Consider the following 26,396-nt stretch of genomic DNA (forward strand, 5'->3'; position numbering starts at 1 on the left):
CGCGACGGTGCGACCACTGAGCCACACGGTATGACCCTTGAGCACGACGTATGATCCTTAAGCACGACATTACGACTCGTGAGGATGGTGGTACGACCCTACAGCACTAGGATGTGATCCCTGGGTATGAAGGACTGGCCTTTGGCATAATCCATAAGGATTAGGTCAAAGGCCACGACATCATATCCAAGGTGTTAGGGCCGCGTTCAAGGGTCGTGTTTTCGTACTTTAGGTCAAAAATGTATAAGGTAACTTTGTGTCTGAAAGCTTTGTTAGTTTTTCTTCTCAGCAATCATGACCTCCACAGCATGAAGATATCGGTCTGCAGTCATGCAGATGCAATACATGTGAACCATCTGGCGTGAGGCTCACATCTCCTCTTGTGTTATATGCGTAAGTCAATTAGTCTTCGTCAGTGACATATTTAATTACAGTGATAGTCTCTCGGTGGGTACACTGACATGTGCAGTGATTGAGAGATTTTCACTGGAGGCCATTTCATCTGCAATTGACTTTCCAGTTGTCCCTCATCTGAATCACACCTTCAGTATTTTCGTCAAATCTGCGAGAAAAAAAAAGACGCTGCAGTTCTTTAAGCAACTGCTAACGAATTTCGTCTTGACTTCAACTTTTTCTTGTATGATCAAGGTGGACCTCCCTACTGTTTAGCCCCGTCACCATCATACATTCTTCTCATTATTTTCTGGTCTCACCATCCATGGCGAAATTCCCTCTAACGCATCTTATTCTGTATTCTCCTGCCTTATCTTGATCTTCCGTGTAAGCCATTGTCTTGTACCTAGTATGTATAAAATTCGTCTATAACTTATATATATATATATATATATATATATATATATATATATATATATATATATATATATATATATATATATATATATCTTGGTCCACATCGTGCAAGGAAAGTGCTCAGTGAAAGGCTGAAAACAATGATTGTCGGTGGCAAACTTAAAAACGAGTGACGTGAGTGACCTCACGGATTAAACGTGCAGTTGCGTTACGTTTACATTGCCAGTTTGTCTTTCTAACAGAAAACATTTGTTAGATTTGCTTAGAGTGTATCCGACTTTGTTTGTGTTGAGCTGATTTCTTTTGGTTTATAATTTTCCTGATGATGGCCAAGCAGGAGGAGGCTGCATCAACGTGGCTCTGTTCTGCACAACACAACAACGACGCAAAATGATGTCTGTATCCGGTAAACATTACTCGTTTTATCATTGATATATATATATATATATATATATATATATATATATATATATATATATATATATATATATATATATATATATATATATATAAATATTGACGTGCAGTGAGTGTAGGAGGGGTTTGTGATGTAGGTTAGTGGAGAAAGCTTCCCTGTTTCCGGGGTCGTTTAACGCTGTATATAAACCATCAAGATGTAATGTGTGTGTGTGTGTGTGTGTGTGTGTGTGTGTGTGTGTGTGTGTGTGTGTAAGGATATACTCACACATACACATCACGCATGTGCACACACTCATATACAACAACGTACACAGACACATAAGCACAGACACATCTGGCCAAGAGAGGCTTCTTAACCATTACACTGATGACCAGCCACTGTGAACAGCCCCGTCGTCCTCCACCCGTGATGTGGGCCTTTGTTATATGGAGAGCGAGGCGGCCAGAACCTCCTGGACACCGAGCGGGAGGCGAGGATGTCAGGATTGAGGGCGTGGGAGAGGAACAGACATAAATAACAAGTGCAATTTAAGGGTTTTCTATAATGTCTTGGTAACAATGGGAAAGTAAAGGTGTGCGTCTTCGCTTTCTTGGTCTGTCATTTTAGGAAATTTATCGTCCGTAGGTTCGTTGTGAGACGGTAAAGTGGAGCATTGTTTTCTTCCTCTCGACTGAACTATGGTAGACTGTGGTGAGGACAAGAGTCCATGGTGAACTTTCCTTGGAGTTGTTCAGATAACAAATACATATGTCACGGGCGATCGATCATTATAATTTCGCTGAACTGTAGATGAAGTGGGAATGAAACTGATAATAATTGATCGATCGATAGATGGTAAAGGTATCGTAGTACGTTAATACGCAGTTTTCCGTTCAGAGATGTATGGGGTCGCAATCATATACCGCTAGCAGGTGTGTGAATAAGACTCGTACCATATGGGTGTGGCCTGAGCCCAGGGGAGGGTTTCATGAAAGGTGACAGGAATTTGAGGGATCGGGGTGTCTGGGAAGACAGTTACATTTTCTGTAGAGCCATAAAATGGATGCTCAGTTCCAGTAAATGATAAACACAAATGGAGATAATCATGTACGACACAAAACCTCAAGTCTGGTTAACATGTCATGATTGATGAGGTAATTGGTGGCATGAGGTGTTACAGTGAGGAGACATTTCGTGACAAGGAGACACTTGCCTTTTCGGGCAATTGATGTTTCTGGCAGACTGATGACGTGTTAGGGTATTCAAGAGCTGACAGAACGTCGGTCGAATCACGGGTACACAGGCAGGCCAGCAGGAAGCTTTGCACAGGCAGGCCAGGAGGAAGCGGTGCACAGGCAGGTCAGGAGGAAGCTGTACTGAGGCAGGTGAGGAGGAAGCGGTACTCAGGCAGGTGGAACACAGGAGTCAAGTCTCAGCGATCAGGTCGGAGCGTGGCCGTCTAGTCTCGACAGTCAAGTCGTGGGCAGCAGAGAGGGAACGGCTGCTGGAGGTCTTCAAACTGGAGGCAGGTGTAGTTTGGGTTGTGCAGCTTCAGGTTACACCTGAGGAGAAACCAGAAAGCCAGGGGTTTAGACAAGAGCTTTCTCTAGAGATTACTTTATCTCATGCCAGGCAGATTGTGGGATTAAATAGGAATCTTTCTTATCGTTTACAGTGGCTTAATTTTGATAAGTACCAAATACAAATCTGAACATATTACGACACTGAGGTTTTCAGTATATCGTTTTCTATATCATTTATTGTTTTATATTTTTTGAAAGAAAACTATATATATCTTTAATAATTCCATTCACGTGTAGTTTCTCTTCCATTACAAACATCTGTTTGAAGATTAAAGTATGACAAATAACTTGATTTTTTTTTTAAATAGTTTTCTATTCACTACAAGATTTTTATTCTACTGACTATATTAGCTTCATATTCAACAGTGTACACATGACAACATTGGAGTATGGACCTGAAACACAGACACTGACAACGACAGGAATAAAGCAGCATGAATCATCCAGGGTAAAACAAAGCTGAACAGAATACAAAATGAAAAATGAATAGAAAGAACTTCAATGTTATGCCACGAATTTCAAAAAGTGAACAAGTCAACTTGAGATAGTTGAGACATCTGGAGAGAACAGATGAAGAGAGAACATGTCATGCACTTCATTAGGAACCGATTGGAAGAAGACCAGCTGACAGACCTAGAAACAAATGGAGAGATGTCGTCCATGAAATACTAAATATAGAAATATAGAAATACTAAAATGGAAGGTTGGATAGAGCGCAAGACGATGGGGTTTTACAAGCAGAAAGCTTACCACGGGAAAGCAAGAAGTATATAATAATAATAATAATAATAATAATAATAATAATAATAATAATAATAATAATAATAATTATAATAATGACAATAATAATGATATTGATAATAATAATAATAATAATAATAATAATAATAATAATAATAATAATAATAATAATGATAATAATAATAATGATAATATAATAATAATAGAAATAATGATAATGATAAGTATTATAATAATTATGATAAACATAGGAAATACACAGCATCGTACCTTACACGTCTCTCTCCAACCACCTCTTCATCAACCATCTGTCGCTCTCCACCAAGCACCAGCTTCTCTCCGGTAGAATTTCAGAGTTTATTGATCACACGAAATTTGTGAATATAGTTCACTTAAAGAAAGACTGTGTGGAGACTGAAAGTGATGTAGATAGAGTGGTCAGAGACATTGGTAATGGACTTCAAGACAGAAAAGTGTAAAGTGATGAATTTTGGCAACAGCCACAGTGATCACGAATGTACGTGCTCGGCAAACCATCTTTAGAAATGAAAGAAGAAATTTGATCTAAAACGAGTATCAGTAATGACCGAGAGTACGGAAAACAACACCGAGCTGCATATAATAAAGCCAACAAAATAAACTGGAAATGTTATCTACAAAATAAAAGTTGTGATACTGACCCCTTACAGTGGCCTGGTAACCTCACTAGCAACATGCTGCTCAGTTCTGGCCGCTAAACTCGATCGAAGAAGAAAAAACTAGAACGAATTCAGAAAAGAACAGCAAAACTAATTCCGCCGCTTATAAATGAGACATTTGAAAAAAATATCCTACGAGACCTAACAGAGTTTTTTTTTATATACTAAGATATACGATAAGTTCTTCACACTGCTTAGGGCAAAGAGGGAAAAGGTTTCTCTTCAGCTAAAGAGCTGCAAAACACTGGATTAAGTACGACCAGATGTCGTCAGTGCAAAGACTATTAGTACCTTTAGATCAAGGTCAGACAAATACTTCAGCAATATCTGTAATCAGAAAACCGACCTTATAACTTTTTCCACCAGCCACCTATTTCTCTTTACCGGCCATCTGTCTCTCTTCACCATCCACCTGTATCTCTCCAACAGTTACCTATCTCTATCGTCACGTGTGTCTCTCCACCATCCACCTGTCTCTCTCTCCATCAGCTACCTGCCTCTCTCCATCAGCACATACGTTGTCCTCCACCAACCACTTCTCTCTTTAATCCCGTTACCAGTCTCTCTTCAACACCTGTCTCTGTCCACCTGTTTCTCCACCGGCCACACCTCCCCAATCACGCTAACATCAACATCACTTACTTTTCTTCCTCCATGACGAACTTGTCATTATATCTGGCGCAGCGTCGAACCCCACACACGCCATGACCCAGGTCCTCCGTCATCCCCTCCTTCAGGAGGTGCCCCGGGGAGCCTCCAACTCTCCCTACCACACATCCTCCACTGGAGGAAGAGCTTGGTTGAAGATGAGGAGGTGAAGAGGTGTAGGATGAGTCAGATGACATAGAAGGAAGGGCAGGGGAGTGAGTGTAGGATGGTGTGGCAGGGAGGTAGGGCGTCGTCAAGGGGCGATGGGGAGTGGGAGGGAGGTAGATGAGCAGGTCAGGGACCTTGACTGTGACGGTGGAGGTCGGGGGGTGAGGAGCTGAGTTCCCTGCTAAGGAGAAGGCAAGAAAGGTTCAATCTTACTTAATAAGGTCCGACATGACCTAATTACACGTGATATATATATATATATATATATATATATATATATATATATATATATATATATATATATATATATATATATATATAAAGAAAAAAAAACATACGATGATAAAAATATCATTAGCAATGCTAATGGCAAATATAACTTTACCTAACTAAGAACAAAATATAACGGGTTCTATAGTGTGCTCGTATGTAATAATTCGTCTACAACATTCCTGACATGGGCACTGCAAATAACAGCCTATCCTCAAGTGTGCCATTACGTTGGGTGTGTATATACTGATGAATGGAGTGGGTGATATCAGGTGGATGTGTGTCGGTTGCTCGGTGGGTTGTTTGGTTGTTTAGGCTTCAGCATTTACATCCACAGACAGAAAAACCTTAGACACTTTCTTCGGAAGTTACAGATAATTCTAAGATTGAAAACGTTTCATTTTCCTTTAGTCTACCAAAGAAATTACATTTTCTATAAAGGTAAATTAACTTATTTTTTGTAAGACAGATTTAGGGCTAACTTCTCTAGTTATAGGTCTGGCCCAGACTGGAAGTTGGTGACACAAAGATTCATAATATGGAAGGTAGATAATCACATACATGCACTAGGTAGATAATGAGAAACAGAATATGTTATCCAAGATCTGAAGCAACTAAAATGTTACATACACAATGATATGATTCGACAGTGACTTCTTACCTGCTTGCTTCTTCCTCAACAACCATAGCTTTTTGTGAACCAGCAGCTTCGGCGTTGCGTCATCATAGGTGTCTTGTGGCGCCCCGACCACCATCGTTACTAATGCCACCACCACCAAAACCACCACACGTAGGTTCAAGATCTGTCGCTGAGGGAGGGCGGATGGGTGAAATGTTTTGAGAATGGATACATACATATACAAGTCAGATATCTTAGATAACGCGCGCGCGCACACACACACACACACACACGCAATGTTTTTAATAAAATCATCACAGTTAATGAAAACCATGTAATGATAATGTTATTAACGATGATGATAGAAATGATAGCAAAAACGACATATACCCATCGATTACTCAGTGAACAAATGCACCAAGGAAGCAGTTGCTAAGTAAATGAGTAGAACAGACAGTCTACAGACAGTCTACAATCTGTATTACTTTTCAGTCTGTGGTTATATACCTAACTAACTTACCATGATCACAACTGGTCAGTGATGGAGGAAAAGACGTCCCACTCCGGCTGTGAGGCAGACTTGACCCGCCAGTGTATGGGAGCGAGAGGCGTGCAGAGATGTCGTGACCCTATTCTGTGTGGACTGTCTGGTCACTGGCGCCACCACAGGGCACCCGCACTGAGTTCTTGGACTGAGACGTTCACTGTATAACCTCTGTAAGATGAACTATAGACCTATAGGTGAGAACCTTAAAGAAGTCATTATAGGGTGTATAAGAAAAACAAAGTAGTTTTCAATTACATTTTGTAATAATCTCGTCAGTTAATCTGTGGTTCATTTTGGATAACTTTATTCGTCCAGGGATGTAGTTCTTCATATATGATGCTCAAGTGCTTTTCTACGTCTCATATTGCGTCCAAAGACTTCCTTCCCTTTACGTCTCACTGGTCTTGGGTCATGATGTCTTCAACCGTGAAGTATAAACTTTTGATCATGTCATTTAGCTGCCCACATATCCTAACATCATCCTCTGCAGCTCATTCCTTAGGCTGATTAGCTGTCCTTGAACTGTCAATATACTCCTAATGTCTGCTGTAAATATACTAATGTCTGCTGTCTGCAGGAACCATGACCCTAGTCATCTTATTCCATTCATCCATCATTCTTGTACTACCTTATATATAAGTGTGTGTGCGTGCGTGCGTGTGTGTGTGTGTGTGTGTGTGTGTGTGTGTGTGTGTGTGTGTGTGTGTGTGTGTGTGGGTGGGTGGGTGTGTAACTTGATTAGATAATTATTAACATATCTACGTTCTGCAATCAAGAGGGTATCGATGTGTCGCGGGAGCAGGGGAGTCGATGGACCTGTTCACTGCTGATGGATCACGATTCCTCATCAGATCCGAGTTCCTCCTTCCCTTGCGCCGGTGCCACAGGTTACCCGACATGTTTAACTGCTTCCTTCAGTACAAGTCGTTTAGCCAGTCACTAACTTGTTGAAAATAGTGAAGGTTAACAGCTAAGCACATCATTATGATCCCCACACAAGCAGCTCCAGTCACAGCGTCCCCCTCCTGATGGTCAAGATCCAGAGAACTGTGTGTAAAGTTTCCTTACGGCAGCAGCACCACCTCCACGCGACGTGGTTCCCGCCTAATAACTGAAGCCAGATAACAGCGTGAGAACATCATAACGTTAGGCACGCCCTTCCTCAGCCACGCCCTCTCCCCCTTCACAGAGACGCAGACGCCCTCGGTAGTAATACGGCACAGCTGTCTGCATTCGCTCATTCGGACCCATCTCACTCGTCCTAGCAATGTAAGAGTTTCTCATAAAGTTATATATTTCTATTCTAAATACGTTGTTGTTATGAAATATGTCAAGAGGACTCTTGAAGATAATGTAAGTTGTGAATTCCCCCTCCCTGGCATGGCTTAAGCCGAGGCTTGGGTGAGTTAGGGTTGGGTAGCGAGAATAACTTGGGTAAAGAAGATGGTTAGAGCTACTCAGGTGAACCTGTCATGGCAAGACTGTCCTAGCGAGCCTATATGGGAGAGACTAGCCTGGCTAGTCGGTGAGGCCGTCATAACAAGCATGGACAGGTTAGGGGTAGTGAGGGAGCCATCATGGGATGGCATGGCGCTGTTGGTGAGGTTGGGTTTCGTGGCTTGCCAACAAGCAATGGTGTGGTGTGGCTCGGGTGTCCAGACTTGAGGAAACTGTACAGGACCTACCACTGATTGCAACAAAAATCATGACTAACTAAACCTTTTTCTTGTTGCATGATCTTCATTAAGGAGTTCGTGTAGCACTTATTACGTCACTGCTGCTACCTATCATGTCTCTTGCAGCAGCTGCTCCTGCTGCAAGGTAATTCGTATGATTCGCCTCCTATTGTGCAACGTCTCTAATGCCACAGATTTCTAAAGGAAAAAAAAAAATTTCCTCGCTTGCGGCCTTTTCGTGGGTCTGCTCCCGGACGGTGGGGAGAATGATTGATGTCTGTATGGTAACTAATGGAAAGAGGTAATGATACACCTGAAGGAATGAATCAATGTAAGACTGGCAATATGGGTAGCTTGGAAGAATATGTCACAGGTAACTCCTGTTACCTACACCCGTCAGGTGTTCTGTATACCCATCAAGTGTTCTGTGTACCCATAAGGTTTTCTGCATACCCATCACGTGTTCTGTATTGTCATCAGGTGTTCAGTGTATACATGTATTCATAAGGTGCTTCTTGATACATCTGGTCTCGTAGATTCATTGTATCTGATACATTACCTTTTTATTTATAAAGGAATGATTTTATCTTTGTCAAGAAAAATTAATACTTAAAAAATAATCGATATACTCAAATATTTGTTATAGTCTACATTTACGTTCAATTATGAAATCATAAGGACACAACGTTATCTTTCTAAATCCAGGGTCGTGTGTACTAAGATGGTGCATCAGTGGATAGCAACGTGGACAGATGGATCAGTAGACAGATACAAACGTAACTCGTGAGGGAGTGACATGGTTTTGGGTTATTGGACGTAGGTTGATGATGACGGCCTTAACGATCCTGGCGGTTGACAGGCCAAAAGACCAACCAGTTAACCAACTAACCAAGTGCCTCATTTTAATGAACACTTTTCACGGCAATTGCCAACCAGACAGTAGCATCATGATGTGAAAGGAAGAGCTACAAAGTAAACAGACAGCAGTAGAGAACAAATGAGACGCAAGCAACAGAGACGATCACTCTTCTGTTTGTCTGAACAGGTGAAAGCAGCTGACGTCACATGCACTGAGGTACTGGTAAATGTGAATGTTGTTTACATGAAGCATCTGTGCCGTGGCCATTGTCTCTGGTCACCATGATGATATCTTAAGAGTTTGAGGGTTCGTGATCTGGACAGATGGGGAACCATGGGAACATGTGAAAGTCGTACCTTATGTACAGCGAGCATGGAGGAGGATGGGAGATGTGTGTGAGGCGATCTACACAGCTGTGTCAGTGTTATCTATTATTTCATGCATTGCCAAGAAAAGATAGATGATTTGGAATTACCAAAGGGTGAGCTGGTTAGCTTTGACGTTGATTCTTTGTTCACAAACGTCAGAGGTCATGAAGCTATCTACTTTCTGAGTGAAACATTCAGCAAGATAAATCCAGCATCACATGTGGTAACAAAGATATTGACAGGGTTAGTGAGAGTTTGTGTAGTGATCATGTCTTATGACTAACGTGACGTACTGCAGTTATAAGATAACCATGGATGCCTCTTACCATCTACTTCGTTAAACCTGAAGTAGAGTGATTTGAAACGACATTATTGTCTAAAATATCTGTTCCTAGCATAGTTTGGCTAATATATGTATATATTTTATGCTTGGTTCAATGATTATGACACTAATGAAACATTTGTATTGGTTAACGCTTGAATCATTTTACGAACTTCAAGTCTGGATGGAAAAATGAGAGTAAGGTATGTTGTTCAAATATCATGATGAACGGAAAAAATTAAGATAAGGATCTAATTGTTACAGGGTGGCATTTCTTGGTGGGAAGGGTCTAGTGCTGTTGCAAAGAAGTGACAGGATAAGAACTAATGAAACACCCATTTGTTTAGCATTTCATTTCATATAACAAATAACATTCACAAAAGTAAAATAATTCAACCAACGTTGTACTAGATTTGAGAATGTCAATGCCCCGAGCGCGTCAGACGAAACCACACAGAATGTACCTATATACATCTCCCTCCAGCCTTGGGTTGGACAATCTAGTGGCTGAAGCCAATGTAGATTTGATAACTCTTGATCACAGCGGAACTCCTTAAGTTCAAAATTCTTTTTGAGTGTTTTAGAGCTCAGGTCTTCAAATACAGACTCTGCTGATTACGTGTCTGAAGGCATAATCAACGAGGTTCTGTAGAAGAGTTTTTGACGTATTGAAAAAGAAAGAGAATTAAAGATATAGGTATATCTATTGCTGAAACTTTGAAATAGAAAATGAAGATCGATGAATGTTAACCCCAAGACCTTAAATTTCAAGAAAATAATTTGCAAAAATACTGAAAAAAATTCTAAATGCTCTGTCAAGAGTGATTTTTACTGACATCATACTATTAACTAAAATATTTTCAGTCTCAAGCAATATATAAATATATAAATACTATTAACAAAACATTAATATCTTTACGTAAAAGTGAGCAAGAGATACATCAAAAGCCGGTCAGATGTCTGTGGTCACTCGTGTTTTTAGGGAACCTATCAACTGACTTTCGAATATATAGCAACCAAATCATTAGGAAGCTGACGGTCTGTGTGTCAGGTGACAAAAAACAACACAATATGATATCTTCCTAACAATGACCTAATTTACAATGCTAACTCTCTATTACTAGTTTTCCCAACAGACTAAAGTACAGTACTTATTGTCTGATATCTTCGTATAAATTAACTAACGTATATGTACTAAAGTTCTACTCTCTACCTAACTAATGCAAAGCACAGGATATAATTTCTACATCTATAGATACGTCCTCGGAAATGCCCCGGCTGTGTAGTACACCAAACGTGGCAGGCCTCAGTAAGTACAGTATTCAAACGTGATACACCAAAGAAATATTGTGATGTATGGTTTGCCAGCCACTGGTACATGATTTGTGATGGTTTTATGACCGTCAGCTGTCTCTCTGATTGGTTCATCTCACATTCCACAGGTGTGCCTGTCATTATCATCTGTAGGGAGGGTTACCTTCGTTGTTGTTTTTGTTGAATGAAGACATCAGCGTTTACGTCGATTCAATTTCGTTTAATGATGTCAAAAATCTTCATTGTCCCCGTTTTTTTCTCAGTGAAGTTAGAATGACAAACGTGGCATGAACTCATCAATCATTCAGCGAACTGCTTTCCAATGGCGTTATGCAAGGCCTTCATCTCAATCATCCATCGGCAACTTTCTCCTGGTGACATCTCTTAACCAATCTATGTTTCCAGTGTAAACATCACAAATCATTTTCCTTTACAGACTGAACATCATCTAAAGTAACGTAAATGTAAGCCTAATAAACATCCAAGAAAGTGATGCTGTCGCTGCGGTCAAACCCTGGGACCTATAACATGAGCCACCAGACGGCTTGATGGAGGCCACGAATCGGTGAGTGGCATAGCCTGCCTCTCCACGAACTGTGCTCATTATCTTTAAGCTATCCTCCCCCTACATCAACACACTTAACAACGTGATGTAAAGCTTATTCAAGTTTGGGATAATGATGATACATAGGAAAAAAAATCATTACCCATTCAGTTTAGTCTATATAGATGATAATGAAAAATGATTAATAAATGAGAGTAAACTAAGAATACAACTACAAGTGCATTTGTGATCCCCTTAGGAAGCATCTAATTTGCTTTATGAAACTCATACGGGAATTCTGACACTTTAAGCACTTTGTCCTGAGTCTCGTCTTTCTGTATCGCCACCTCGCTGGCGGACGTGGCGAAGTCGTATTTGTGTCTGTAGGGGTTATCTCCAACTACGTCCCCTTCCTCTTCGGAGTCGACCAGGCTAAAAGTATCTTTGTGGGGTTGATGGCCATTGGAGTTGCTGTCATCGTCGAGTTCTACAGGCTCCTCCTGCATGTAGGTCTGCTCGTAGTGTTGGTGGGCCTCCTGGTAGCTGGGCTCCGGCTCGTACTGTTGCCTCAGGAGTGGAGGGAGACGTCGGCGGTTGAGCTGGTTGCTGTCTCTGTATGCGTAGATTTCGTCTACAGTGTACCCGTTTGCCATCTGGTTGAGGACCCGTATAGACTCGTCGCCGATCCGATTGATTCTGGAGAAAGATGAGTGTTAGGAGTGAATGACAGAGTGTTAGGCTGGTAACGAAGTGTGCCAGTCCTGGAAATCCTGTACTAAACAGTATACGTTGTACTGCACAGCGTTGACTGTATAGTGTTACACAGTAACCAGCATGTGCTGAATAGTTAGTCTTCAGGGGATTATGAGCCAAAAGATCATATGAAGAAAGAATGTATACAGATGTTTTAAGAACATGGCTATGGAGGAAGTCCCAGCTAACTAGCTTGCACTATACGATGGTGCGGTAACCACGGATGACTGGTCCAGCTATGATCTTTGGAGGAGTGGGGGTTGCAAAGGGCTCCTGCTGGGCTGGGAGTGTCAAGCCGGTACAGCTCAGAGACAGTGGGTTGTGTAGGTCTTGCGGAAAGACGGTGGGCAGAATTCTTTGTTCACATGGCCACAAATCAGGAGCACTCCACCTCACTGTTTCCTTTGGCCCAAATTATATTATTAGGCGGTAATACTGCCTTCGCGTCTGTTTATCATGTTCAGTCATATCTCCGTTGGCCTTGCGGTCAGAAGCAAGCGTACCAGTTTTGTCATCGTTGTTAACGGCGTTATGCATGGCCATGCAACTGGTGGATTCCACCGGGGATTCAACACAGATTTATGATCGAAAGCCAACAGTTCCCCGGAAATAATCTCCTGTTTACCCCAATCATTTCACGTTAGCAATGGAGCAGTGAAACACTGGGAAGTTCAGCCCTAGTCATATGGATAAGGGAGTGACATGATGACCCCTGCCAAGTGATAACCATTTGTGTACGACGGAGAGAGAATTCTACACTCACGTTGCCCCGTCTCTTAACCTTGTATATATGCATCGTCTTTACTCTTATGAATGTATGCACACACACACCCTACCGTATGTCAGGTACCCATACCCTAATATATGGGTGCTTGTGTGTAATGGATATGTATATATGAAACTGTTTATGTATATGTGTATGTCTTAATACATACGTATATAAATGAGGATATTCGTATATGTATGTACGTATGTGCATATATATACCTGTCTACCTAAGAAATGCAGATGCGTCCTTGCATTAAAACCTTGACCATTAACAGAAAAAACGAACATTTACCCAGTAACAATAATTAGATCTGGCCTTAGGTTTTTAGGGCTAAGGTCGAGTCTAAGGTCCTCAGGGCATCCGTCTGGCGCGCGCCGCAGCCAGCCTGGATAAGCCGCCGCAATGTAACCTGGTGTTAACGGACCGAGGAAGTTAGTCCCCGCTCATCGTTCCCTCCAGCTGTGTTCCCAATACTTGGCTGCCAATGAGGCGGGAGGCAGCTGTTGGGTTGTGTGCAGTGTATACCGCCTGCGGTGCGGTGTAGTAAACCCCGATTGTACTAATGTGGACCGTATACAGGGTGTACAGTGAGTGAGGTACGTATTCATTGTTAGGGATGAAAGGCTAATTATTCACTTGAATTTACTGAATGAAGAGCAAGAGTGTACTGTGTACCGAACACGGGAAATAAGAGTGCTGCTGCAAGATGGTTAGAGATACAAAGATTTATATACTGGGTGTAGCCAGTGTGTATGCGGGGAATGTATATTGTTGGTGTGTAAGGAGGGTGTGATATGTAGTAAATATACAAGGAACAGGAGGTTATAGAGGACGTAGTGTACTGAATACACTAAGTACAGTTAACTGGTGTATGAGGCTACACAGGGCGTTTAAGGTTGGGTCAATGCCTTTAGCTTATGATACGTGTTCAGAATATCGGTGTAGAGCAGCAAAAGGATGTTGTACATAGCGACGGTACTGTATGTACGAGGACCCTCGGTGCATACTTGTAAAAGACATTGTACAGTACATGATTACACTAACACAGGTGTGGAGGAGTCTGCAACAGACGGGCGTGTACTGCAAAGATTATAAGATGAACTGCCTGATCACTAGGTGGGTTATTTCTGTGTTAAATGAGGGTAATGGTTAAGTAGTACAAGATGCCTGTGTCATATGATTACACGAATCAAGAGATACTTTTAAACCTATTCATGGTCAGGGAGATGATTAGTATATCACTATAAGGAACGAGTATGTTTACCAGCATACAAGGTATGGCACCTGTGTGAGGGCAAGTGAGCCGCTCAGGCAGAGCATATAGTGTTACTAGTTACATCTGGAGGTTGACGGGTAAGTTTGCTCGAAAAAGCTAAGTTGAGGTAAAACATACGAAGAAACTTCATGATGATAGGTCAACCAAGGTCAATATAACTGCAATAGTCTGACCGTCAGTATATGTTTCTGAATTATATATGGTTGATAATTATCTATATGATCTTCGGTCAGAAAAGATATGATTTAAGAAAACTAGTCCGTCAAGTGGTTATATGATACAATGAAAACGTGTGAGATTAATTTTCATGAGTGTGGTTCGACTGTTATTTGCAATTTACTAGTTTGATAACTTAAACGTTGTTTAGTGTAATTAATGAATTGATATTGTTAATAAAAGTTTGAGTTTGGCTATGGACAAGAGATGATAAAAAAGTATTGATAGGTACAATGCATACATCAGATCCTCTGTGGCCCTCCGTGCATAGCTTTCTGAAAGTTGTGAGAAACAGGACATCAGGAAAGGTTGTGAGACGGGATGAACAAATGACTACACGACAACAAATGATAAGAATAATGGGAACTCCAGAAATAAGTGTAGGAATGAGTCAGGCGAAGACGTACGTACGTATGGTAAGTAACAGATAGATCTATATGGGCGAGATGTCTGAACAGAGATATAGGTGAGAATAAGATTCGATAAACCTAGTGGGGCTAATTTCCTTGAACTAGGGCAGAATGTGGCCGGACATAATTACAGATCTTTACGATCTCACCATTCCAGTTCACTTTTTTTTTTTCGATACGGGCAGTTGCCCTGCCGTAGGGAGAGACAAAAAAAAAAAAAAAGGAACGCCCTGTTTTTAACGACCATCGTAGGGAAGAAAGGCGGTAAAAGTTCACGAGAATAGAAGAGAAAGGAACAAGACCTAGAAAACGGTAACACAAAGAAAGTCGGTAAGAGGTTGAGACCAAAATAATTCGACCTGATCAAAACATGACTCGCAGGTGTGGTCGTCACGCATACAGACACACACACACACACACACACACACACACACATTTAACAGAGGTGGTCCAGAGGAGAGCAAGAAGGAACGTACATGATGTAAGGGACGTGAGTTTCAGGCTAGAGTTTGAGGCTTTATCTCTGCCCACCGTGGAAGAAGGGAGAATGATGAGGTACATCTTTACAACCAATTTTCTAAATCAGAATAACACTGTCGGCAGCGAGCGGTTTTGTGGATGATCCAAAGAAAGAATAACGAAAGACAATTAAACGAAACCAAAAGATAATCTTACTAAACGGGGTGTAAAGAGGTGTTTCTGTTGTATTAGTGTTTCGAAAGAATGAAATAAGCCGAGTGATGAAACTGTGAGTGCAGACAGGACACAGAACTTAAGAAGTTGTTTGAGAATAGAGAAACTTTAAGAGATGAGGTTTCATGAGGTCAGACCTCCCTTCCTGTAGCGTACAGATACATTTAAAAAGCAATTACAAGACACGAGAACACAACTCACTGTTCTAAGGTGACGTATTCATAGCCGTCGACAGAATTTCTTCGGTTCTCTCCCTGGCGTCGGCTGGCCAGCCTGGTGGGGTTGTTGCTGCCGTGGAAGATGGGTGGGTTAGTGTTGTGGTAACCGGTGGCGTGGAGGTTCTTCCTGCTGGCCGTGGCCGTCGCTACCTGGTTCATATGGTCGTCAGTGTAGTACAGGCCGGCGGTGTTGCCGCTGGGGTCGTACCCGTAGTACTGCTGGAAGGGATCACTCGGTCAGGACGCCTTACCATTATAAATTATCATTGCAAGGTTATAACCTAGTAGGTAAGGTCAGGTGTCGGCGGTGAGAAGTTAAATTTGCTTGTGGTAGTTATGGTAATGGTTGTAGTGATGAATTATTGTAAATGATTGGTGTTTAGGAACACAAACGAAAAGGAAAGAAACTGCTCCTACTTGCCCTCAGACACACACGTTATTCAGTATGTCGCAGGAAAAAGGTAATGTGCCAAGGGAGCGGTGGAAGGCAAACCAGTCTCTAACAGAGACAGACGGTGACCTCCCCACACGCTCATTAAATACACCCAGGACGTTTACCACCTCCTCCACCCTGTGGTTCACTTTAGCTCCTATGGTTTCATCCCCTGCCAGGTTCACTCCCAGTGTGTGTGTGTGTGTGTGTGTGTGTGTGTGTGTGTGTGTGTGTGTGTGTGTGTGTGTGTGTGTGCGCGCGCGCATACAAGCATATGATAAAAGATATGGTACATGTATAGAAGGTTAAGAGATGGGGCAACACAAGTGTACAACTTTCCCTGTAACACATAATTAGTGATCACAAACAATAATAACACACAGAAATACACTTCTCTGAGCCTTGAGGGTGCGGGAGGCAAGGGGCGGGTCTAGGTGCCGCGGTAGTACGGCATGAACCTACGTGTCTTAGGAGACCCCGGGAGCAAGCCAATATCCCCAGGAGGCCCCAGGAGCAAGCCACGTGCTTAGAATCCCCAGGGAGCTCCGTGCGCAAGCCACTGGCCCCAGGGAACCCCGGGAGCAAGCCACAGGTAAGAAAGGGGCCCCAGGCAACAGACTCACCTCCCCGTTAGAGTAGGCCCCTGACAGGTACTCTCCGCCGTCGTTTTCGTATCTCTGGTAGTAATTGTTGGCCCAGGCCTCGGCCGTGGGCTCCGGCGAGCTCCACCAACCGAATAGGTCACTCCAGCTCGGCAGACCTGCCCATCCGGACGAGGTGGTGCGTCTGTTGGTAACGAAGACAATGAACATAAAGAACCATACCACTTAAACTCTTTATGTAGAGTTTATGACCAGTAATACATTTTTTTTTTCAGTATCTAAAATGAATCGTTAAATCAGAATTTTTGTCATCTCAGCAGACAGAGGCAGTGAATCAGGTAATGAACCACGGAACTAAACGAAAGGTAGCGTTTCGAGCTTCCTTTATCGAAAGCTTAGAAGAGTTAGAAAGCTTTTCATCATTCTTCCACGACTCAAACACTGTATGGCAATAAGGGTCCTGAAACACTGACAGCGGAAGGATCACGATGCTAACTCGTACCGTGTATGGCCACCAAGGTCCTGAAACACTTGACAGATGAAGGTTCGAACCACTGACACATGACCGGTCACAAGATTCGTACACTATACAGTCAGACACTGTGAACAACACAGGTTCACGACACTGTTTTATACTGTTTATAGCCACCGTTATTGTGGTTAGCTGGCAGTCAGGGGGTGGCGGCTGACTGTGGTGGGATTACGCGTAAATCCTGAACAGTTGTCTAACTCTATGCGTTTCTAATAGCGCTAGATTAGCCATGTGTTTGCTTTACTTCTTACAATGCTTCTGAAACCTGTTTTCCTCTGCTCCATGTTGCAAACTGGTTGGTGAATGTCACTGGTATCATCTTGAGCTAAAAGGAAAATACATGACCTTAAGACACAGTCAATGGCGAGTGAAGAATTCTGAGCAAAGCTTTCCAGACCGATCTTTCCCGTCGCTTTCACAGGTCAGCCAGACCGTAGCGATCTCCCAGGCACCTTTTCCTACCTCTCCTCGTTTCATGCGAAGCACAACTGTACTCCCACCGGACGTATGAATCACTGTCCTCTGTTGTTCTCAAGTGTCTTTCTGAGTTTGAACAGGAGCTTTTGCAGCCAGCTGATACGGTCGTTTTGTTCAAAAGAATATCATTACTTTTGGAGTGCGGCATGTGACGATCTCTCCCACAGTGGTGTCTTTCCATCAGTTTTATACGGCGTCAAGCTAACATGGGTTAATCTTAGCTGCTGTCTGTCATCAACGTCTGCCAACAGCAGGTTTACGTTAATTGCTGCCAATCCCCGGGTGTCCTTTGGAGCTTCATTCAGACAGGGGCGTATCTAGAGGAAATAGCGCCTATGGCAAGCAGTGAAATTGCGCCCCTGGCTTAATTGAAAATGTACATACAGTGGATGTATGTAAAAATATATACGGTGTAATTATGAACTGTTACATTTATGTAAATTCTTAAAGACTTAAAATTAAAGACTTATTTGATCAAAATTGCAACGTAGAAGCGTTAATGCAACTGATAGTAACAAAATATTACTGTCGTTGAAAAGTAGGCGTTTCCTTTTTTATCTCCAAACCAAACTGTTAAAAATGTCAATAGGGTAACATATGTCATAAATAAACCTGTTGAGTGGCGCCCCCCTTCAAGTGGCGCCCAGGGCACCTGCCGTACCTGCCATACCCTAGATACGCCACTGCATCCAGACACCAGTTAGCCTCCAGTACCTCAAGATATCACCACCAACTATGATGATAGCAACCAGGTTCGACAGTCAAGGAACATATTCAAAGCCTTTAGCTCCAGCTCCTTCGTCCGGTAGCGTCCGCTGCATCGCTACTGGGCCCAAGAAAATTTGGATTATTATTGTAGTGTGGCTGACTTTGTGTACATCATCTAGCCCTCTGTACGGTAAGGGTTTCCAGTGCCCCTACCTAATCTTTATTTATATCAAGTGGTTTCCAGTACCTTCAAGTACTCCCCAGTACTTCGAGTGGCATCTAACACAATACGTAGCCAGCAGTATCTCAAATGGTCTCCATTACCTCTACTCGATCTTAGCAAACTGGAAGGTTACCAATACCTATATAACACCACCAGTTCCTCAGCGAGTTCCCAGAGCCTTTAAGTGGTCTTCAGTGTCTCAGGTGACCACCAGTACCTGAGCCTGCCTTCAGTGCCCCAGATGACCACCAGTACTACTAGGTGACACCCAGTGTTCCAACTACCCTCTAGCATCTTAGGAGGTCCGTAGTTCCTCAGGTGGCCTCCAGAGCCTTAGGAGATCTCTAGTACCCCAGGTGACTTCCAGTACTTACCTGATGATGGCAGGGGCGACAGGGACAGCGAAGAGCGCTCCCAAGGCCATGAGAGCGAAGGCGCCAGCACCACTCAGTGGGATGTCGGAGACTTCGAGCGAGTAATCGGAGATGGCCGGCAGCATCTCCATTAACTTGCTGCCGGTACCGGGGCTTCCGAACTGTGGAAAACAACACAATGGTTTACACAAGACATACACACACACACACACACACACACACATACAAGATAGCTAGTTACACACATGCATACGTACATAGTGGTAATGGTCTCCGCCTGCTTGTGGTTACGCCACGAGTGCAATACACATCCTACCATGTTTTTTTTCTGTTGAAGTATTTCAACATCTGTTGAGACCCCATTGTTAGTCACCTGACTTTAAGTCACTGTGAAAATTACTTTGAGACTTTGTGACGTTTTCTAGATCCTTTGAATTATATTTATGATGTTTTCTGAAACCCTTAAAGTTATCTATACGACGTGCTCTGTACGCTTTTTCTATCTGACGTTCGGCTCATCTCTACCCAACTATAGTTTCCCGTCTGCCACATACCTGGTCAGACGACGCGGCGGTGAACTCTGCTTCCTCTTGGATGATACGAGAGGTCGTGGGTGTCGGATCCTTCCCGAGGATTGCATTGGATGTCGTGGATGATGGATCTCTGCCGAGGAAGGCTTGGAGGAACGAGAGCGATGGATCCCTCGTGAGGATAGCGTGGGTGGTCACAGTCGACGGATCTTTCCCGAGGACGGTGTGGGACGGCGTGGGCGATGGATCCTTCGCAAGGATGGCGTGCGAAGTCACAGTCGACGGACCTTTCCCGCCGAGGACGGTGTAGGAGGACGCAGTCGACGGGTCCTGCGTAAGAATGGTGTGGGACGGCGGGGACGATGGATCCATCGCGAGGATGGCGATGGGGGAGGAGGTTGTAATCGAAATATTCTTCTTGAGGATGGCGTGGGACGGTGGCATCAACGGATCCTCCTCTGTCGTTGTTTCAACGGTGGACCCGTTGCGCGTGTCCTCCGTGTCCTGACCTCGGTACCTCATGGCATTGGTGATAAGGTGCACCAGGTTGGAGGCCATGGGTGTTTTAAGGAAGGGCGCCACTGCAAAATTCACTTCGGGAGGGGTGGTGGTGGGAGGCTCTGCCTCAGCACTGTCTTGTGCCGCCTCCACGTCGCTGCTGCTGGCCTGGCATAACGTCCACACTAGGACGGCCCACAACAGCGCTGAAAGGATGGAAGAAACATGTAATCTAACAACCACAGGCACCATGTAAACATTCCGTGCATAGTATATATATATATATATATATATATATATATATATATATATATATATATATATATATATATATATATATAGATTAGTCAGGAGAAGCGTATGCCTCTGGGAAGAACGTGAAATACATGGGAATGTTGCTCATTAGAACATATTTAGAGAGAAATAATCGAAGTACATCATTGCAGAAGTATCAGAAAGGCCATCACGTCTCAAGGACTTTGCCAATAGAATTTCGTATATAGGAATGATCTTTGGGATTATGTGGAAGACAATAAACGACAAAGATGGGATTCTAAAGTTCTTTCATAGCAACGAGGAGTTTTATGAAGGCGACAGTTATTGTCCTTAGACATACACCACATTGGGGACAGGAGAACTGGGCCTTGGGGGAGGAAGATGGGCATTAGATTCCTTGTTCCTGTCATGAGAGGTTGACGATTGGTAGTCTGCCGACGATGCGTCGCTGTAGCCGGTAATGATCAACATAACTGTCACATTACGAAGTCTGCTGGTGATCTTTCCTGTGTGACTCTCCTCTGGTACTCTTCACTCAAGGATTTTCGTGGTTCTTATGTAGTGGCTTCGAGACCTCCAAAACATTTGCAAGATGTGGCTTATATCTTTGCTTTATAAACTTTAATTCTTTGGCTTTTCTGTTGTTCTCTGTTCGCTAGTGCATAGATTCTTCTCTAATCGGTTCATTTGCAGATTGTCTAATCTCCTTCTTATCTTCTTGAATGATTTTCTCTAATCAACAATTGCCTCTGTTCGCTCATATGCTGATGATGCCAAATTATATACATCAACTCACTCCCTCTTTCTTCTTCACTCTAATAGTCGTTCTGTTTCTCACACTGAACATATCTCCTCTTAATTCGAAACTATGCAACATTTCGGAATGGGAAAGCAGAAACCAGGTTAATTTAAACAGTGCTCAAACGCAATATCTGCCTTTATCTCTCTGTAAATATCATACGTTTGCCATTTATTCAACTCTTAAAGTAAAATCATATGTTTAAAGTGGCACCCATCTGACATCCGAGGTATACTGTATCTGTTAACATGTTTACAGTAAACCTGCACATTGCACATACCTTCCTGGCTTTGAGTGCATAAGGTAACCAGTCTTCCTGGCTCTGTGTGTGAGGTAACCGGTCTTCCTGGCTCAGGGTGTGTTAGGTAACCTGTTCAGGTAAGAGGCGACGGTCAGCGAAGGACGCCATTGAAAATCACAGGAAATGACCCTGTCTTGCTTGCCTCACTTCCATGTAGCAGCAGCAGCCCTGGAATGCTGTTCAGCGAGTCTTTTTACCGTTGATATGGCCTGTTTCCAGCAAAATGCATCAGCCTGAGTGAAACTTGCTTAGGAAACTGCTTTACGTAAAGTCGTTGAAGCCAAATGAAACCTGTTGTACAAGTCGTCTGTCTGAAACACTAAGCTGCCCATAAGAACATCTTACATCCTGTTGTCGGTCAAACACTTACTTGAAGAAGAGTGAAATATTACGTCATTAGTTTACGATTCTGTAACCCGGACGGAAACTGTAATTGATTTGTGTTGTTCATATGAAGATGTTGCGTCCAGCTGGAGGATCGAGGTGGTACCGAGCAGTACACTCAATCTAACTGTTATGTGCAGAGTAGAGGGACAATGTGACCCGAAGAAGCAGTGCAGGAGGACAGACTGCGCGGCGAGCCTTCATATCACGTCTGCTGTACATACAAAGTGTTTGTGTTACTCTTATCATGAACCTTCAACAAAACTGTAACAGGTTCATCTGGTCGAATAAACAACTTTCAATAACTTTTGCCTTCTGGTGCCCTTGTCACCAAACATCTCAAACGGCAACAGCAGTCATCACAGCACCAGCAGCAACAGCAGTAATCACAGCACCAGCAGCAACAGCAGTCATCACAGCACCAGCAGCAACAGCAGTAATCACAGCACCAGCAGCAACAGCAGTCATCACAGCACCAGCAGCAACAGCAGTCATCACAGCACCAGCAGCAACAGCAGTCATCACAGTACCAACAGCAACAGCAGTCATCACAGTACCAACAGCAACAGCAGTCATCACAGTACCAACAGCAACAGCAGTCATCACAATACCAGCAGCAACAGCAGTCATCACAGCACCAGAAGCAATCATCACAGCACTAGTGTACTCGAGCATCACATGACCGGCGTAGCAGCAGCAGTACCGGCTGGTGTGGCCTCACCTCGCCAGGACCCCTTGTAGTAGGATGGATGTGCGGAGCTGGACCACCTGTCGCCAGGGAACCGCAAAGCAATCAGACCTCCTCGCTGTTTTTTTTTTTATGTTTACTGAGACGGCATGGACAGCTGAGGCCCTAATTAAGCCCATCCCATTAACGATATATATATATATATATATATATATATATATATATATATATATATATATATATATATATATATATATATATTATACCCTGGCCTGAGCCATTTACCCATTTTATCAACCAACCCCTGGGGGTTGATGAACAGCTTGGTTGACTGTGGACCGACTGCCGTAACCAGGACTCAAACACATATGCTCGACCCTGGGCGGTGCGTGAATGCGTCACGGTCAGGAACGTTAACTGCCACAACACGTCGCTGGTTCAGTCATTATCTCCTCCAGTTTATCCCTAAACCGCCAGACTGGTCATGGTGACTGTGGAAAAGGTCCATCCATCATGTCATCCATTATGTCTTCAGACGCCATACTAGCATAGGTCCTCGCCTGACTCTGGGTTATAATAGTTATAATGATTCGTTCTTGCAGAGCATCTCCACTCCTCAACCCTCTCCACTCCTCAACCCACTCCACTCATTCGTTTTTGTAGTATACGGCGTCGGGAAATCTCATATGATCATGCTTTCTAGGTAGAACGAGTTAGGCGCAAATTTCTATGTAATGTAAAGCCAAAAAAGGAGCATTGGTCTCATGTACCATAATCCACAAGAAACAACGAAAATCTCTGAAAACCAGAAATAAGTAGCGCCATGACAGTTTAGTAAAGAGAAAGAACCAAATCAAACTGCGTAGACATTCATCATATTTGACGACAAGAATATAGGATTTGCAGAAACTATCGTTCTTGCCTCTAAGTATCGCGTCATGGCAATGTTCATGTTTAGCCACAAGAGGCCATGGTCGAGGGTATTGTATTTCCAGATACAATACCTACATCAAGCAAACACTCCCGTTATTGTAGTATCATAGTACGGTACTCGCTTCAAGCAAGCCATCCCTCTGTTGTATTGTCATAATACAATACGTATGATATTCACTCTGATTCCTCCTCGACAATCTCCAACTCCTCCTTGCGGTACTAGGGTACCAGGAGGCAGGACGTGACCTGGTTACTCAGTCTTACGAGGTGTCTGGTCTGGTCTGGTCGTGGGATGTGCCGTCGGGAAGAAGTGTGCTGAGGTTGCGGAACCCGTCCGTTAACGGAGAGGATAGTGAGCGTGGGCCAGCCTCCTGCCGTGCACGGAGCTGTGGACACGGATACCAGGTGACTGATCGATGAGGACAAGATACAGGAGATAGTGAAGATAGGAGAAATGTTACATGTTAAGTAATGAAGACGTCGAACGCAAGAATAATGACATAAAGAAGAGAGAAATGAGAGAATATAAGAGATCAAATACACAGGAGAAGGTGACGTAAATGTGAAAAGACACACTAGTGAGAAACAAGAAAATAATTCACTATAAAGATAAGAGAAAGAAAAGCATATGGCAAGACTTTCAAAAGTTGCACGGTACCGCCAGAGAGTGACGTAAACACAGGAAGGACTAGCAAATAACAGAAATGTTGCCAGTCATCTTTTTGCGCTAGAGCCAGGGTTCGGATCTTGCGGGTCTTCACATACTAATATGCTTATGTATATAGAGGAAAGCCAGTCCCGGTACTTCTGCGTAGTTTACTAGCTATGCATTGCAATTTGTACATAAAAAATAAGAGAGAGAGAGAGAGAGAGAGAGAGAGAGAGAGAGAGAGAGAGAGAGAGAGAGAGAGAGAGAGAGAGAGAGAGAGAGAGAGAGAGAGAGAGAGAGAGAGCCCAGAGCAACAGATGCAACAGGTGGCCTGTGACGTTAGTAAACAAGGTTCTATCTTCCTTATATCTCCCCCAGTGGCTCATATCCATGGGCAGCCAGATGGAGGAGGTCCTCCTCCCTATTGCCACAGAGCACTGACCATCCTCCCGACATGCTCTTGAATATGGCGAGGAGCCACTCGTAGTTTCCGAGTGGCCCTTGATGAGTCTGGGTGCAGCAGGAGGGATTCACTTGGCTGAGAAACTCTCTGGATCCTGCCTTTGATACCATGAGATGCTATTGTTAGAAGGTTCACCAGGTCTCAGCCTGGCATGGACCCTTGTCTTCACACGTCCCCATCACCTCCTGACCTCTCAACAGGAGATGATGGTTCACAGTCGCTTGCTTATTGAGGCACATTACAGTTAAAGCATCCCATATCAGTGGCAGCCGCTGCTAACTTGTTTCACTTGTACGAGTACGGTGCATAATTTACGACAGAACAATAAAATAAAAGCTGCTGACAGCAGATATCTAAAAACAAATATGATAACAAAGATATTACTAAAGTGTTTTGTTGATTCCTAGGAATAAGAGAATCCTTTTCAGCTGAGTCACACTTTGGAACAGCCTGAACCATAACAAATTAACTTTCGACAAAACCATTTCAAACAAAAGACCAAAAGTTTTTCAAACACTGGATTTTCCTTTACGCATGCAAATTAGTAGGTTATGATATGAACATCTTCCGATCGATATGCATAACCGGTTTCGTAAATAGCAACGCACACGAACCAATCACATAACAGGGAGAAAATAATTGTGGGAGAGAAACACTTTCAAATGAACGTACACAAGCGATTTCATTAAGAGTACTAAACGTGAACGAAACATGACAATGAAATAATGTTGGGGTCAACACGCCTTGATTACCACCCGCTGGAGGTGGCAGGCGTTCCCGTTGTGGAGTCCGACCTACTGGCTGGGTCACTGGCGCGTCGCTCACTGATCATCGTAACATTTCTTTTCTTAAGTTGTTGTGAGGGGGAAAAGGAGTGGGAAGTTGTGCAGGGGAAAGTATGGTGGGCGGCTGGTGTGCAAGATATATAATTTGTGTCTAATTTATCTATGCTTAGCAGACTGGATGTGGGTGTTCGTGTAGTGATATTCCTTCTTGGTTTAAGAAGGAAATTTGCTAAGATTTGTTCGCTGTGTATGTCAGTGTATGACTGGAGTCTCTTCCGCTCACGCCTCAACCCACACATCCTTCCTGTTGCTGTGGAGGTGGCCACAGTGATGGTTTGTCCTTACCCTTTGTGGAGGCTGTTCAAGATTCCTCAGGTTTTTGCCTGGGAAGGGCCCTTGGCTTTGGACGGCTCGTCATCATTTTTCCATACCCTTTGTGGAGAGTGTGCGTGTGTGGCGGATGCTATTCCAGTGGTGGTTCTCAAAGATGTCACTGTGGTCGTTGTGGGTTGCAGTGTTGTGGTTGTTAATAACATTTTCTATGTATGGTTAGTAGTACTGCTGTTACACTACTGCTGTTTGAAGTCTGATGTTCGTGTTTCTAGAAATTTCACTGCAGCTGTTAGTGACGTGTTTTTGTTCTCCAAGAATTTGCTTTTGCTCTCTACGTACTGATGGTCTTTCAGGTTTATCACTTGCGATGCAATGCAAGAGATGCCAGCTCTTATGTAACAATTTCCACATTGCTTTTGTGGTTGTCTTTTGATGTAGTGGTGAGTTGCTGGCGACGCTCTTTTTTGCGTATTTGCTTCGGGTGAGAATTGTTTTAATATGATCCC

General features: G+C 43.2%; 2 protein-coding genes across 4 annotated transcripts in view; both read right to left on the bottom strand.

The window, feature by feature from the left end:
* Positions 1 to 1,770: 1,770 nt before the first annotated feature.
* Positions 1,771 to 7,068, bottom strand: LOC139756203 (uncharacterized). The gene is made up of 4 exons (XM_071675367.1): positions 6,458 to 7,068; positions 5,980 to 6,127; positions 4,875 to 5,229; positions 1,771 to 2,772 (listed from the first exon to the last, which is right to left on the bottom strand). The coding sequence occupies exons 1-4, from the start codon at positions 6,458 to 6,460 to the stop codon at positions 2,670 to 2,672; spliced, it is 609 nt and encodes a 202-aa protein (XP_071531468.1). The 5' UTR covers positions 6,461 to 7,068; the 3' UTR covers positions 1,771 to 2,669.
* Positions 7,069 to 10,053: 2,985 nt separating this feature from the next.
* LOC139756274 (uncharacterized) overlaps positions 10,054 to 26,396 on the bottom strand; it is a 490,501-nt gene continuing 474,158 nt past the window's right edge. For all 3 annotated transcript variants that reach the window (XM_071675503.1, XM_071675504.1, XM_071675505.1), the window contains 5 exons: positions 19,806 to 20,485; positions 19,252 to 19,412; positions 16,959 to 17,121; positions 15,886 to 16,121; positions 10,054 to 12,263 (listed from right to left, as the gene is read on the bottom strand). In XM_071675503.1, coding sequence (XP_071531604.1) covers positions 11,834 to 12,263; positions 15,886 to 16,121; positions 16,959 to 17,121; positions 19,252 to 19,412; positions 19,806 to 20,485 — 1,670 coding nt within the window. In that variant the 3' untranslated portion in view covers positions 10,054 to 11,833. The remainder of the gene's footprint in view (positions 12,264 to 15,885; positions 16,122 to 16,958; positions 17,122 to 19,251; positions 19,413 to 19,805; positions 20,486 to 26,396) is intronic.

The sequence above is a fragment of the Panulirus ornatus genome, chromosome 21 (genome assembly GCF_036320965.1).
Source record: "Panulirus ornatus isolate Po-2019 chromosome 21, ASM3632096v1, whole genome shotgun sequence".
Lineage (NCBI taxonomy): Eukaryota > Metazoa > Arthropoda > Malacostraca > Decapoda > Palinuridae > Panulirus > Panulirus ornatus.

Coding starts and splice junctions, on each gene's coding strand:
- LOC139756203 (XM_071675367.1), bottom strand. Junction 5,230..5,979: donor GTTGAGGAAGAAGCAAGCAG/GTAAGAAGTCAC, acceptor CCTTCTCCTTAG/CAGGGAACTCAGCTCCTCAC. Junction 2,773..4,874: donor TTCGTCATGGAGGAAGAAAA/GTAAGTGATGTT, acceptor GTTTCTCCTCAG/GTGTAACCTGAAGCTGCACA.